At 34.7% G+C, this 15869-nt stretch overlaps 1 protein-coding gene across 2 annotated transcripts in view; it reads right to left on the reverse strand.

Moving 5' to 3' along the window:
• Cenpc (centromere protein C) overlaps positions 1-15869 on the reverse strand; it is a 79998-nt gene that overhangs the window by 48706 nt on the left and 15423 nt on the right. For both annotated transcript variants that reach the window (XM_013145836.3, XM_063240396.1), the window contains exons 6-7: positions 2058-2331; positions 1119-1331 (exon numbers count right to left, since the gene is read on the reverse strand). In XM_013145836.3, coding sequence (XP_013001290.2) covers positions 1119-1331; positions 2058-2331 — 487 coding nt within the window. The remainder of the gene's footprint in view (positions 1-1118; positions 1332-2057; positions 2332-15869) is intronic.

The raw sequence follows: 15869 nt of genomic DNA on the forward strand, positions 1-15869 counted from the left end.
AAAGACAAACAGAAAAGGATAATCAAAAGCAATAATGCTAGAAAGAGTGAGTTACTACACTTATATAAAGCAATAAACATAAAATTAACTTTGTTCAGTAGCTTATCAAAGAATATTAAAAATACTAAACTGTTCTTGCACATATAATCAGCCCATATTCATCTAGGATAGTGAAAACAATATGCAACTAAGGGGAAAATGTATGTGTGCATGCTTTTATGTGCACACATGTATGTGAGACATTAACTATCGAAACAGAGACTGAAAAGAGGAATTTTGTTCAGTCATTCAACATGCCCTTACAAAAACTTCTGCATATGTTCACTGACATTCTGACAAATAACATAGAAAATAGAAAAGAAACTCTGCATTCCCAGGGAGGAACACTAAAGTCTTTAACTATGAAGGATACACATAACTAGCAAAACTATAATATGAGGGGGTAAAAAATTTGAAAATTTCTGATGTGGAATTTGAAAACACTAGAGGTCTAATGCAGACCTTAAAAGAAAATGATGACTAGCAATAGAAAGGAAAAAAGGTCTATGTAAAGAGAACTGCAAATACATATGATGAAGTGGGCAACAACAGAGGACCTTAAATACCAACTGACAAAGCTAAGTTTATTCTATAGACCAGTAGCTCTTAACTCTGGCTGCCATTAATTCTAAGTAACTCTAAATGTGCAACCAGGGTTTCAGAATCACTATAAAGAGTACAGAAGCAATGAAGGCTTTCATGCAGGAAACACAATTTAAAAATTTTTTAAATGCTTTCACTGGCACAATGAGAACAAACAGAAAAAAGACAAAACTCATGATAGTAGGTTAATTATATTTCTAAATACTGCCTTCATTTTTTGTTATCATGTGAACTTTAGAAAGGACTGGTGAGCAATGAGAACCAAATAACTCGTTTTCTTTTGCATCTAGTTTAGTATCAGTTAAAAGGATGGGTCGGGGGAATGGCACTGGCAAAACAACAAAAATTCTGTCTCTCTTCACAAGGCAATCAAAATTTTTATTAATATTTCTGTCAATTATTTGTAAGTTACATAATATTTAAATTCTCATATATAGTTCACAGAATGGAAAACAAAAGAATGTCAAAGCACTTACCTGGATTCATTATTTCTCTTTATAGTCTCTAAAAACAATGTTGAAAAACTTTTTTTAGCTTGTGATTTAATTTCATATTCTGTATCTTGTAGTCTTTTTGAAGATGTTTCTGATACTTTCTTTTCTTCTTGTCCTAATATTTTATTCTCTACTTTTGACTTGTCAGTTTCTCTCTCTACTTTTCTGAAAGTATCTTTATCTTCAAAGTTTAACCTAATAGGTTAAAAGAAAGGAAGTAAAATGCCCCTACATTTCTTACAAGTCTTCCTGAATTCCTTTAGTGACAATACAGACCACATAACAAGAATTTGCACTGGGCATTAGAAAAGTTAAATTATAAACCAAGAAAATCTGCGGCTTAAGGCGCCATATTTCCCAGAACACTGTAGCTGACTATACTTTGAATAGCAAAGTCTTAGAATATACTTAACTTGTTGGCTCCAGAAATAAAACAATACTGTAGACAGAAATTATACTCATTACAAAGGTTTCTATTAACAAAGGACCTTGAACAATCTATTGTGCTTTCTGAAGGTCAAAGAGAAACTCCAAGAAGTGGTACAGTATTCACAACTCATTCTCAGTAGTACATCTGCCTCACTACCCTAGAAATGACATAATATTCTCTGCAGTTATAAACAAAATGAAGCAGACACAAATTTTTTTCCTTTAGGAACTTACAGTAACTTAGCAAACAAAAACAAAAAATATTTTTCCATAGACTAGAGAAAAGTTAACCCTCAATTTCTTTAAAGTATATTTTAAGGCCTTCATTATTAAACATAAATGAATACACAAAAGTCATTTTATTTTTCTCATAGCATATTAATATTCATTAATCCCTACTAAAAAACTAAATCTAAATGCTATACTACCGATTTTTAATATGAAAGTTGAAATGTTTAAAGCAATACTGTTATTATTTAAGTGAAAAGTTACCTTTTTCTGATTTTAAGAGAAATCTCTGTACCTGAAGACAGTATATTTCCAGAAGTGTGAGTTTCTCTCTTTTGGGCAGAAGAAATAGCATTTTGTGATTCAGATGGTTTTCCATGCAAAAGAACACTGGGCGAGCCAACTGATATGTAAAATTCTTCATCTGTTTCCGCACAAAGACCATTTGTTTTTTTATCTGACTTTTTTCCCAAGTCAGGTGTACTCTTAGAACCAACGTCAGCTTCTGGAACTTTCTGATTAATTTCATGAACCTGAACTAAAAGAAAATTACATGAAGACACTTATTAATTTAAAAGATAATGTTAAAACAAAGGGGTTTTTAAATTTAGCAAATTGTAAGTTCTTCTTAGTAAAAAAAGTGAAAAATTTATATGATCTGAAGAGAAACCGAAGTATGAGAAGTACTTTTTAGAAGACTCACAAGTCAGGAAGTTTAGAATCAAAAAGATCTGTGATAAAATATATATTTTAGAAGTTTTGCAACAACAAATCCTCGAACAGAAAAATCACAAGTTTATTGTAAAAAGTCTTGAGGCGTGAATAAATCTGTATACAATATAATGAAACAATCTAGAAAGGTCACAAGATTCTTCTACATTTACGCTAAGTTGCTGAGTAAGGCAGCTACATGAACACGTATTTGTATTACATATACAACATCATATACATACATATGTACTTATCAAAGTATATATGAACAGGATAAATATATTCTTTTCTCTTAATCTTCAACCTTCAAATGTTAAAGAAAAAACATCTTTGAGGATAACAATATACAACATAACCATTATTAAATTCCTATCTTGTTTTGAAATCAGTATCACCAGTTTTGTTGTTGTATCATTTTGCTTTTGTTATTTTTAATTGTTTGATTGATTTCTGTTTTTTTTTCTTTAAAATAAAAAAATCTTGCAGATGTTATAGAGAGGAAAAAAAAAAAGAAAAGAAAAAGAAGTGGCTAGGGAGTATTCCTAAAAAGCAGAGACTAGAAATCTAAAATACAACCACCAAAGGATTTTGGTTCTGGAATAAAATGGCCCAACTTCTCCCTCTAAGTACAACTAAATTCCTTACAAATTATCCATTGATCAACAGGCCAGGCATGGCGGTGCAAACTTGTAATCCCAGTACTCACAAGACTAAGCAAGAGGACTGCCACAAATTCAAAGCTGGCTTGGGGCTACACAGTGAATTTAAGACCAATCTTAACTACATAGTTTCACTCTGTCTGAACACCCCACTAACCACCACCACCACCACCACCAAAAAAAAAAAAACAAAACAAAAATCACAATTCAGGATTCTGAAAGGTAGAGAAAGAAGGTGGACTAGCAAGAAACTTCAGGATCAAGAACTACAATGTGGTTCTTTGGTTAAGTTTCTTGTTCATCTCCTATATATCCAAAGAATGGGCAACAGAGAAGTGGTGAACTTCCATCAAACAACTGGGCAACAGGGAAGACAACAGAAGAGGAAAAAGGCTCAGTAATCAGATATGGCAGGAGTGATGACCCACTGGCAGCTGCAGGAGAGAGAAATTCCTGTCCTTCCTAGCCCCTGCTTCACACCCCAAGTGTTGTTTTGACCCAGTGGTGCTAACAACACCTTTGGCCATTGGTGGTGGTGATCTTATGGCGTATGAGTCACTGTGTTTTTAAGACAAAAGATGTTAATGTATGAGTTGTTTTTTCTAAACTAAAACCTCAATATTCAGGTTTAATTGCAGGGTCAAAACTTTGCAATAAATAAGTGGGTTCTGGGTTGCAATTTGGCACTTGGGTCTTTAAAAAGTTCACCGTCACTGCCCTAAGCCATTCCAGTTCCAATTTTACAATCTGCTTTTTAGCAGTGTCTAAACTGAAGTAAGAAAAGCATAAGAGATCTGAGTGTCCTTGTGTCCCACACCCATAATACGAGACCCAGGCCCAGTAGTTTCTACCTGAACCCAAAACCGAGGGAACAAAGACATAAGGAGGCTCAAGAAACACCTTATTCCTCACTCAAGAAAGCACAGGAACTAAACTGGAATCAAAGCAGCATTAAAAAGCAAAGCAGACCACAATATCATTGCTAGAAACAGACTCCATATAAAGTTAGGGAAGAGCCGATACATTTAAAAAGATTTAAATATGACCAAGAATCTCCTAGCATAACAACCAAACTAACCAAAACACTATCAAATGATTTGCCATGTCAAACAATAGAAGACAGAAAAAAAAGCTAAACAGGCAAATATGAATGGTCGGTCATAAATGTACGGAATGACTCACATGTTGCAATTATTTTAAAAAAATTTAAAAACAAAATTATTTAACAGTCAATTATAACTTCTCTTAAATGAAAAAGAAAATCTCAAAGAAACAAGTTATAAGAAAGAACTAGTTTTAGATTTTATGTACTTTTTGATGTAATTTCTAAATGTTTTAATTTAAAACATCGTAATGACTGATACAGAGCAAATCAAAAACCACAATGAGCTGTATCTTCATGCTCATTAGAGTATAATTTTAAATAAAATAAAGCAAAACAAAAAAACTGTTGGTGATGACATAAAAAATTATCCCTGCAATTTCAACAGGAATATAAAATGGTACTATGGAAACAGTATGGCAGAGTCTTAAAAATATTAAAAAGACTTGACAACAGTGTCACTTGTGAAGCAGTTTTTCTAGTAACTATACCTGTGTAATAATATGCTACATCTATAGTATAGAGTTATAGAGTTATATAGTATAGGTATAGTTACAGTAACTCTGTAACTCCACAGCAATAACCACCATTTGCTATATTCATGGAGTTAGTGTATAGGAATAGGTAGGCAAAATATGGAATAAAATGGCCAGGAGGCCTACGTTAGGACCAAAGTCAGTCAAGACAACAGATCAGGTATTCACAAGTGCCCACGTGGGAGAAGGGAAAGATAGGAGTCCCCAATAAAAGGAGCCAGGAATAAGAACTCAAAGGATTTCCATTCTGAAGTCCTTACCACTTCCTGGTAGCTGTCTATTCTCTTTCTTTTCCATCTTTTTTCCTCCAAATAAATCATCTTTTGTGACACTGAATTTTACTTTTGTTTAGTTCTTTACTGGCACTGGGTTTGGAATTAATGGAAGCTGAGTTTTCAGATCAGTGGCATGGCATGGCATGGCATGGCATGCCATCAGGGACATAACACCTGGACGAAACAAACAGGCCACAAATCAAATCTGTGAAGGTGCAGGAGGGATGGCTTATGGCTATTCGAAGTCTTGAGGCCTGGAATCATGTGCAAGCTTCTATGACACCTAATGCTATCTGTAGGCTGGAGGCCTGTTTCTCTCCATGTGGGCTACTTTGGAACTCTTCACATTTTTGTAATAGGTTTCATTTTATTTTATTTTTTTATTTAAAGAGAGAAGAAAAAAACAATGCAGTAAAAGGTACAAATAATACAGTATTTCTGGAAAAAAATACACACAGTACGAAATCACCAGTTAACAGGCTACACATTATCTTCCCAGAAACAGTTGTCCATATCACTAAATTAAAGCATATAAAGTGAACATTCATCCAGTGGAATTGGAGACAGTTCCGTTCAATGATCCAACAAAAGCTCAGTTATATGGTTTTCCGTCCTACACTCTCGAACATACCTGCGGTTATATCCCTTAGTCCACCTTACTTTCCTCTCTTTTTTACAGTAACAATTAGACTTTTAGAGCTTTATTACTCTCACGGTTCTTATTACTTTTTTGAAGAGAATAAAAACAAATGTGACTAAACAAAACAGAGTCAGAACAGAAGGGTGGGCATAGCACCTGATGCAGAAATAGAATAGCAGGTGATCAAAAGTGGTTACCATTGTGCTTCTTGCTATTTTCAAAATGAGTTGTCTATATCATCAGGTACAATAGAATTGATCAAAACAATGTGGAACAAAACCAATAAAATCTACACTGAGGACCTTACAGGACTTCAAAAAAAAAAGAATCATAGTCAAACCATAATGGGCATCATAGTATATCTTATTGCCTTCAAAGTGATTGCCTATACCCTCAAACTTGATACTATCAAACAAAATAGAATATATAATAATCAGACAGAACAAGATGGGGAGAGCAATACAGGGGTTCAAGTCAGGTTAATAGGACAACAAAACAGTTACTATAATATGTCCCGTTATTCTTTAATTTAGTTTTCCCTTAATTAAAAAAATGAGAGAAAATAGATTAATTTAAAAATAGGGGGAAGATTGAGATGAGAGGATATTGTAATAGAACAATACAGGGCAGACCCGAGCAATTCAAGCATCATTGTGTTTCACCACCAGATAATCTAACATAATAGTAGTCACCATAGTGCCTCTTTCCTTAAAATGAGTGTAACTTTGTGTGCTATAATATCAAGCGTATCTAGACAGTGTGAAGCCTTTCAAGAGAATGCAAGAATTACAGGGTATTTAGAACCTACTAATAGAACACAAACAATGGTTTCTATATTATCTCTTTGCCTAATAAGGAGTTTTGTTTATACTATAGCATATAGTGAAATATAGTAAGATACAACATGTTAAAACCAGTGGGAACCGATGTACTACAGCTTTGATGGGACTTTAAAACAAGATGATATTAAATCAGCACTAGCTTTTATGTTGTGTTGCTTTCTTCAAAATAACTATTCGTGCTATCATACATACTAAAATCGAACAACCCAGGTTAAAACCATTGCAATTAATGAGTGAAAACATTATATGGCTTCAAACCAATATGATTGGGAATCATGATTACCACATACTTCTATGTATTCTTATCATTTCTTACACTAGGGAAACTATTTGGTATTTATACATGTGACTTCGATTTATGTCACTTATGAGTATGGTCTCAAGCTGCGTCCATTTAATTATAAATGTCTCGATGTGGTCATTCTTTATAGCTGAGTAGTACTCCATTGTATAAAAATACCACAATTTTTTTTATCCATTATTCAGTCGATGGACACTTAGGTTGTTTCCAAGATCTGGCTATTATAAATTGTGCTGCTATAAACACGGGTGCACATATATCACTGTGGTATGATACTTTCAGTTCTTCTGGGAATATGTCTAGAAGTGGAATAGCTGGGTCATATGGGGCTTCCAGTCCTAGTTTTCTGAGAAATCTCTAGACTGACCTCCACAATGGTTGCACTAGTCTACACTCCCATCAACAGAGGAGGAGAGTTCATTTTTCCCCACAGCCACTCCAGCATTTGTTGTTGTTGGTTTTCTTGATCTTGGCCATTCTTTCAGGAGTGAGATGAAATCTCAGTGTGGTTTTGATTTGGATTTCTCTAATGACGAATGATGATGAACATTTTTTCATATATTTATTTGCCATTTGTATTTCTTCATCTAAGAATTGTTTGTTAATCTCAGATGCCCATTTTTGGATTGGGTCTTTGAATTTTGGGGGTCTGATTTTTTTTAATTCTTTGTATGTTTTAGACAGAAGTCCTTTGTCTGAGGGGCAGTTCATTAAGATTTTTTCCCAGTTTATAGGTTTTCTTCTCACCACGCTGGAGACTTCTTTTTACGTGCAGAAACTTTTTAATAAGAGGTGGTCCCAGTTATTGATTCTGGGAAGTATTTCCCATGCGATTTGAGTCCTGTTCATGAATTCTCTACCTACTCCTATATCTTCAAGGTTTTTACCCAATTTGTCTTCCAATAGATTTATTGTTTCTGTTTTAATATTTAGATCTTTGATCCATTTAGATTTTATTTTAGTACATGGTGATAGGCATGGGTCTAGTTTTAGTTTTCGACATATGGAGAGCCAGTTTTTCCAGCACCATTTATTAAACAGACTGTCATTCTCCCAGTAAACATTTTGGCCCCTTTATCGAAGCCAAGGTGGTTGAGGGTGTTTGCAGTTGTGGTTGTATCTTCTAATCTATTCCACTGATCTTCAGCTCTGTTTTGGTTCCACTACCGTGTTGATTTTACTACGGTTGCTTTGTAGTATAATTTCAAGTCAGTCTCAGTGTGGTTTTGATTTGCCTTTGTGATACCTCCTGTCTTGCTTTTGCTGCTTAGAACCGGCCTTGCTATTTCAGGCCTCTTCTCACTCCAGATGAATTTTAGGAGTGATTTCTCAAGTTCTAAGAGGTATGTTGATGGTATTTTTTATCAGGATTGCATTGAATCTGTATAACAGTTTTGGGAGAATGGCCATTTTCACAATATTTATTCTTCCTATCCATGAGCAAGGGATGTTTCTCCATATTCTGAGATCATCTTCAATTTCACTTTTTCAGTGTCATATAATTTTCCCTGTACAGGTCTTTCACTTCTTTTGTGAGAGTAATTCCTAGATATTTCATTTTTTGAGTTGCTAGTGTGAAGGGTGTGGCGTCTCTTATTTCTCTGTGACTTTGTTGTTAGGGTATAGGAATGCTATTGATTTTTGAGTGTTGATTTTATACCAGCTACATTACTAAATTTATTTATTATATCTAGGAGTCCTTCAATGGAGTTTGGGGGATCTTCTATATAGAGTATCACGTCATCTGCAAATAATGATAGCTTAACTTCTTCTTTTCCTATCTTTACGCCTTTTATTTCTCTCTCTTGTCTAATTGCTCTGGCTAGTATTTCCAGTACTATATTAAGTAGGAGCGGTGATAAGGGACATCCTTGTATTGTGCCTGATTTTAAAGTAAAGGCCTTCAATTTTTGACCATTTAGAATGATATTGGCTGTTGGTTTGTCATAGATGGCCTTTATTATATTGAGGTAAAGACCATCTATTCTAATTTTCTGCAGGGTTCTTATCATGAATGAATGTTGGACCTTATCAAAAGCTTTTTCTGCATCTATAGAAATGATTATGTGATTCTTACTTTTGGCGCTATTGATATGGTGTATTCCATTTATTGATTTACGTATATTGAACCATCCCTGCATGCCTGGGGTGAATCCCACTTGGTCATGGTGTATGATCTTCTTGATGAATTGCTGCATCCTATTTGCCAATATTTTATTGAGGATTTTTGCATCTGTTTTCATTAGGGAGATTGGCCTGTAGTTCTCTTTTTTAGTTGGGTCATTCTCAGGTTTTGGTGCTAGAGTAGTATTTGCTTCCAGGAATGACTTAGGAAGGATTGCATCCCTTTCAATTTCATTGAAGAGTTTGAGGAGTGTCGGCATTAGGTCTTCTTTGTATTTTTTGTAGAATTCTGCAGTGAATCCGTCTGGGCCTGGGCTCTTCTTTGCAGGTAAGGATTTAATTACGTTTTCGATTTCATTAATAGAAATTAGGTTGTTCAGTAGTGTTACATCTTCATGACCTAGCTTTGGTACTTCGTAGGCTTCTATGAACCTGTCCATTTCTTCTGTGTTATCAAACCTTTGAGAGTAGAGGTTTTCGAAATAAGTGTTGATGATTTTCTGTATTTCTATAGGGTCTGTAGTGATTTCTCCTCTTTCATTCCTTATTACATGAATTTGAGCTTTTTCTTCCCTTTTTTTAAATAAGGTTGACTAGGGGCTTATCAATTTTATTTATTCTTTCAAAGAACCAACACTTTGATTCATTGATTTTTTGGATTGTTTTTTTAGTCTCTATTGCATTGATTTCTGCTCTGATTTTTATAATTTCTTCTCTTCTTTTGGCTTTGGGCTTGACTTGCTCTTCTTTTTCTAGATGTTTGAGGTGTAACATCAGGTTATTTATTTATATTCATTCTGTTTTCCTGATGTGTGAACTCAGTGCTATAAACTTTCCTGTGAGGACAGCTTTCATTGCATCCCACAGATTCCAGTAAGTTTTATTTGTGTTTTCATTTTCCTGTAGGTAGTGTTTAATTTCTTCGATTTCCTCTGTGACCCACTGATTACTCAAGAGTGTGTTATTCAGTTTCCATGTCTTTGTGGGAATTTTGTAGTATCTTTTATCATTAATCTCTAATTTCATATACTATGGTCTGATAGCATGCAAGGGATGATTTCAACCCTTTTGCATTCAATTTGGTATGTTTTGTGAATTAATATACGGTCTATTTTAGAAAATGACCCATGTACTGCTGAGAAGAATGTGTATTCTTTTGTTGTTGGGTGGAATACTCTGTATATGTCTATTAAGTCCATTTGTTCACAAGTGCAATTCAGTTATTTCTTTGCTGATTTTCTGTCTGGTTGATCTTTCCATTGGTGTCAATTTGTGTTAAGATCTCCTGTTAGAATTGTGTTACTGCTGATTTGGATTTCATTTCTGTTAGTACTTGTTTCATATAACTAGGTGCTCTGGAATTTGGTGCATATATATTTAAGATAGTTATCTCTTTCTCTTGGAGTTTTCTCCTAACCAGTATGCAGTGACCTTCTTTATCCCTTCTGATCATTATTGGCTTGAAGTTCACATTGTCTGCAAACATAATAGCCACTCCCGCTTTTTTGGAGGGTTCCTGTTGCATGAAGTATTGTTTTCCATCCTTTGACTTTCAGTCTGTGGGTACCCTTTTGGGTTAGATGGGTTTCTTGTAGACAGCATATGGTTGGATTTTGTTTCTTGATCCATTCTGTCAGTCTGTTTTAATTGGTGCATTGAGACCATTTACATTAATGGTTGTAACTGTTATATACTGGTTTATTGTTGACATGTTATCTTTCTGCTGTTGCATCTTTGTCTTTCGGTTCTGTTTAACTGTCTGCTTTGTTTAGTGGTTTTTTCCTAGATGCATCTAGACTGTCTTTCAGTATTCTTTGCAGGGTTGGCTTGGCATGTAGTTTTGGCATGTTTTGGCATGTAGTTTTTCAGCTGTTCTTTGTCATGGAAGTATCTTATTTCCATCCATTTTGAGGGACAGTTTTGCAGGATACATCAGCCTAGGTTGGAAATCATTTTCCTTTAGGATCTGAACTACTTCACTCCATGTTCTTCTTGACTTTATTGTTTGTGCTGAGAAGTCTGCTGTGATTCTGATACGTTTTCCTTTATAGGTGATCTTTCTTTTCTCTCTTACAGCTTTTAATATTCTATTCTTTTGTTTGATTTCTGGGATGGCCACTACTATGTGTCTGGGTGTAGTTTTATTTTGGTTATGGCTATTTGGAGTTCTATATGCTTCACTGATCTTAATATCCATTTCCAGTCTCATGTTTGGGAAATTTTCAGCGATTATTTCTCTAAATATCCTCTTGACATCCTTTATGTTGTTCCCTTCTTTTTCATTTATCCCTATTAACCTTATGTTGTTCCTTTTGCGTCATCTTGCAGGTGTTGAATTGTTATTTCCTGATTTCTTGTTATTTTTAAAAGATCTTTTCTTTCCTGTTCACCGGCTGCAATCTTGTCTTCAAGGTCTAAAATTCTATCTTCATATTCATTGAGGCAGTTTTTACAACTTTCGATGGAGTTTTTGATTTCCTGTATATCTCTTTGCATCTGCTTTATATATTGTTTGCTTCTTATATTGTTCATCCAGGGATTCTTTTTATCTCCTCAAGTTTTTTAACTGTGTCTTCTTTAGATATGTTCAGCATCTCCTTCATTTCTTTTATCATTTCTTCTTTTACCTGAGAGATTCTTTCTAGTTTGATTTCCTTTAAGGCCTCCCAGAGTTGCTTCTTTATTTCAGTTACTATTATTTCAGGTATTTCAGGTATGTGGCATATATTTTCTTCTATGCACATGGCTCCTAGGCTTTCTTGGGATGGGCTGGATATTTGAAATTGCATTTTGGTCTTTCGTTTTGTCATTTTCCTATATTTTTGCACTTCAAGTTTTGTTCCAAGTGAGGTAGAGAGGTCAGCAGGACAGAGGTCCCTGCTCCCTCCTTACTCACTGATTTCAACAGGAAGCCGAATCCTGGGCCCCAGGCAAAGAAAACAGTTTGCCAGCCTTGGGCGGGGTTCCTTGCCTCCGCTGGTCTTACAGGACCAACAGGGAGCTGGAGGAGCCCAGCCTGCAGGCAAAGAGGAGAGTTCCACGCCTCCGCTGAACTTATTCGACCCATAGGCAGCAGGATCCTGGACCCCAGGCAGAGAAAACAGTTCACCGGCCTAGGGCCTGTAATACGTTTTAAGGGCAAAGGGACAGAAAAAGAGTCAGAAACAAGGAAAGCAGTATCTTCAAAAAGCTAAGAAGACTCACATAGCCTTATGACCTATCCTCAAAGTCTTATAATGTACATATCCCATATTTGATAGATTGTATATACAAATCACCTCTGAAATAGGTTAACAGGAAAAGATGCTGACCCGAGTAAGATTAAGAATTAGTGAGTCTGCAACATTAAGACAAAAGAAACTGTATATAATTTTGGTACTCTGGCTGATAAATTTTTCCTATAGGGCATAAGTCAAAAACTCTGATAGGGTTATACATGTATACAAGAATTTAAACAGATGGTGAACAGTGGAGGTATTTACAAACAAGGGGAGATGCTAGACTGCAGTGCAATAGTTTAGAGCTGCAGACATCAATGTAAACTTGTTTAGGTAAATAAAACACAGAATGCTACATGCAAAAATATTTATACATGTTACTTACACTGGTTAGTACACACACATATATTATCCTGCTCAAGTTGAGAGCATCCACAATCAACAATCCATAAGGCAAAGACAAAGGGAAATTTCTAAACATTTGAAAATAAACTTACAAAAAACAAGTGACTTAAAAAAGTCTCAAAGAAATAACTATTAAAGTTATCGTTCAATTATATTACATTTTATTATATATTACTAATTATATTAATTATATAAGAATATATTTATTTTAAATATTTAAAATACCTAGAGATAAATAACAATGAACACAAAATACCACACATCAAAATTCTTAGGATGCAGTACAGCAATGCTAGGAAAAAACTGAATACTACTAAGTCAAACATTTAAACGAGGAAACAGTAGAGATAGAGATGTAGCTCAGGGGTACAGCACTTGCTTATCATATGTAAGGCCCTGGATTTCATCTCTATCCCCAGCACTAAAAAAAAAAAAAAGGAGGAAAGATAACAAGTCAATGACCAAGCAGAAATTTTTCCAGATACCCAAGATTGGTTAAACATTAAAAATCAGTCAATGTAAGCCACAATGTCAAAGAAAAGTCATGTGATCATATTATTTATGTTCAAAGTGAATTTTGACAAAAGCCACCTCTAGCCATGACTTAAAGCCTGCCAATATACTACAAATAGAAAACTTTTTCAACCTACAAAACCTATATCTTGGGCCAGGCATGTAGCTCAGTGGCGTAAGTGCCTGCTTGGCAAACACAAGGTCCTGAGTTCGATTGCTGATAACCAAAAAAAAAAAAACTACTGCTACATTAGATGTGGTGGTGTGCTCAAGTAATCCCAGTATTCTGGGAGGCTGAGGCAGGTGAGTCCCAAATTGAAGTCCAGCCTGGGCAATTTAGTGACTCAGCCAGACCATGTCTCAAAATAAAAAAGAACTAGGGGTATAGCACAGTGTCAAGGCCCTCGTTCAATTCCCAGTTGAGGGTGTGGGGAAAGGTAAGAGGACAGTCTGCAGCTAAAATTACAGTTAATACTGAGAGACTGGATGCTTTTTAAGAGCAGTACCAAGGCAAAGATTCGTAGTCCCATTGCTTCTATTTCAGTCGAAATCTTAAAACAGACATAAATGACTATTATGATCTCGTTAGTCAACAAAGATGATGACTCTAGCAAACACAGCCTGAAATACTACTAAACATAAAACAGATTAAAAGCCTCTACAGTTGATGTGACTATACAGTTAAGATGAGAAGTTTGAGCCCAGAGTGGGTATTTTATCAAGTTTTCCAAGGCCCTTTCTCAAAGTAAAAAGGACTAGCCATACAGCTCAGTATGAAGGCCCTGAGTTCAATTCTCAGTACTGAAAAGAAACCTTTTCAGACCAAATATAAATAACATGAAATTAAACTTACCACTTGAACCATTTATAACTGTACAACTCAGTAACATTAAGTTCCATGAAAGATTATGCACCCATCACGGCTATCTATTTCCAGAACAGAATCTCTGGACCCATTAAGCATTAATCTTCCCTTACAACTCACCCCTGGTTCACGGCAGGTTCTAGTCTACTTCCTGGGTTTCAGTGTAAGCTATTCTAAACCTTAATGATTGGAACCATGAAGTGTTTGTCCTTGTGTGTCTGGTTTACTTAATATGCTTCCAAGTTTCTCGGTGCAGCAAGTATCATAATTTCATTATTTAACCAGTTGAACATTTTGTTCCATGTACTACCAGTATATATGCACTACTTGTGGAGGGACATCATCTTTTGGGCACTGTGAGTAGTACTACTGAACACTGGTGTCCAAGTGTCTGAGTCCCTGTTTCCAATTCTTTCGGGTATATACCCAGGAGTAGAACTGTTAAGTCATATAATTCTACACTTAACTTTCTGAGGGACTGCCTACAATGGCTGCACAATTTCACTTTGTCACCAGCATTAGATGAGAATTTTGATTTAGTCACATTCTCAACAACTGTTGTTCTTCTTTTACCTTTGTAAACAACAGTCATCCTAGTGCATGTACAGTGCAATTTTCATATGGGTCTTAATTTGTACTTGTCTAATAACATAATTTTTAGTGTCTTTTCATATGTTCACTGGCCCACTACTTAACTCCTTTGTGAAATGTTTGTTCAAGTCCTATGTCCACTTTTTAACTGTATTGTTTTTTTTTTGGTTGTTGAATTGTAGGAGTTCTTTATATATTGTCAATGTAAATCAACCTTTATCAGATAAAACAATTTCAAATACTTTCTCCTACTGAGTTGCCCTTTCATGCTGTTGACAGTGATCTTCGAACTAACATTTTTCTAAGATAGAAACATGTAAAGTATGTCTCTGTAGAAAACTGAGTAACATAGAAATGCAAATTCTCTCAAAATAACTATATAATTAAATGCAATTCTAGGTGGAATTTCAACTAGTTTACTGAAAATTGGGTAAAAATGAAAGTCCAGAGAAAATGATTTGACAATAGTAGGAGAAATAGTGGAAGTATTTACCTCTTTATCTTATCTCAGCCCACACTATAAATTTATAATATAAAAGAATTGTATTAACATAGGAAGAAACATCAAAATTATACTGAATTATATGAGAGTTAACACATGACTATCACAGTACAATCAGAACAGACCACATTAATAAATGGACTCTGCTACTAATCATCTGGAAGAAAACAAACGATTATAAGGTATATCCTTAAACCCATTCTAGATGGATTAGACTTAAATTTTTAAAAATTAAGAGTAACAATCTAAGTTATTACATATATCAATAGGGTAAAGACTTTTTTATCACAACCACAAAAATCATGTATTTGATGATTTTAAAATGTTACCCATTTATGGTTAAAATATAATACTCAAAACTGAAAAAACATGTCTCATAAACTACAAATGGTTATAGATATGCAAGTCAAATCTCCTAGGAAAAAACAAAATAGACAAATGACATGGATAAACAATCACAGGTAAGTCACATTATTAGATAAATGCAAATTCTAAGAACCATGTAAGCAGACACTCAAATCCAGTAACAATCATGGATACTAAAGTAACAATGAGATCACTACAGACCAATTGAACTAGCAAAATACAAAATAGTCTATCTGGTAAAAAGCACTTTTATCATTATTTGTGTGCGAGAAAATTTAACAGCCTCTTCTGAAGCCCTTAAAGACACAAAAACATACATATATGCTGTAATTTTTTCACTTATGTGCTTTAATGAAGATGTTAAAATGACCTGAACAGGATGACAGGAGCAATGCTCAGACCCTTCTTTTAAATCTTTGATTCTTT

The sequence above is a fragment of the Cavia porcellus genome, unplaced genomic scaffold, assembly GCF_034190915.1.
Source record: "Cavia porcellus strain 051 isolate PalLab524CR breed Dunkin Hartley unplaced genomic scaffold, mCavPor4.1 scaffold_30, whole genome shotgun sequence".
Taxonomy (NCBI): Eukaryota; Metazoa; Chordata; class Mammalia; order Rodentia; family Caviidae; genus Cavia; species Cavia porcellus.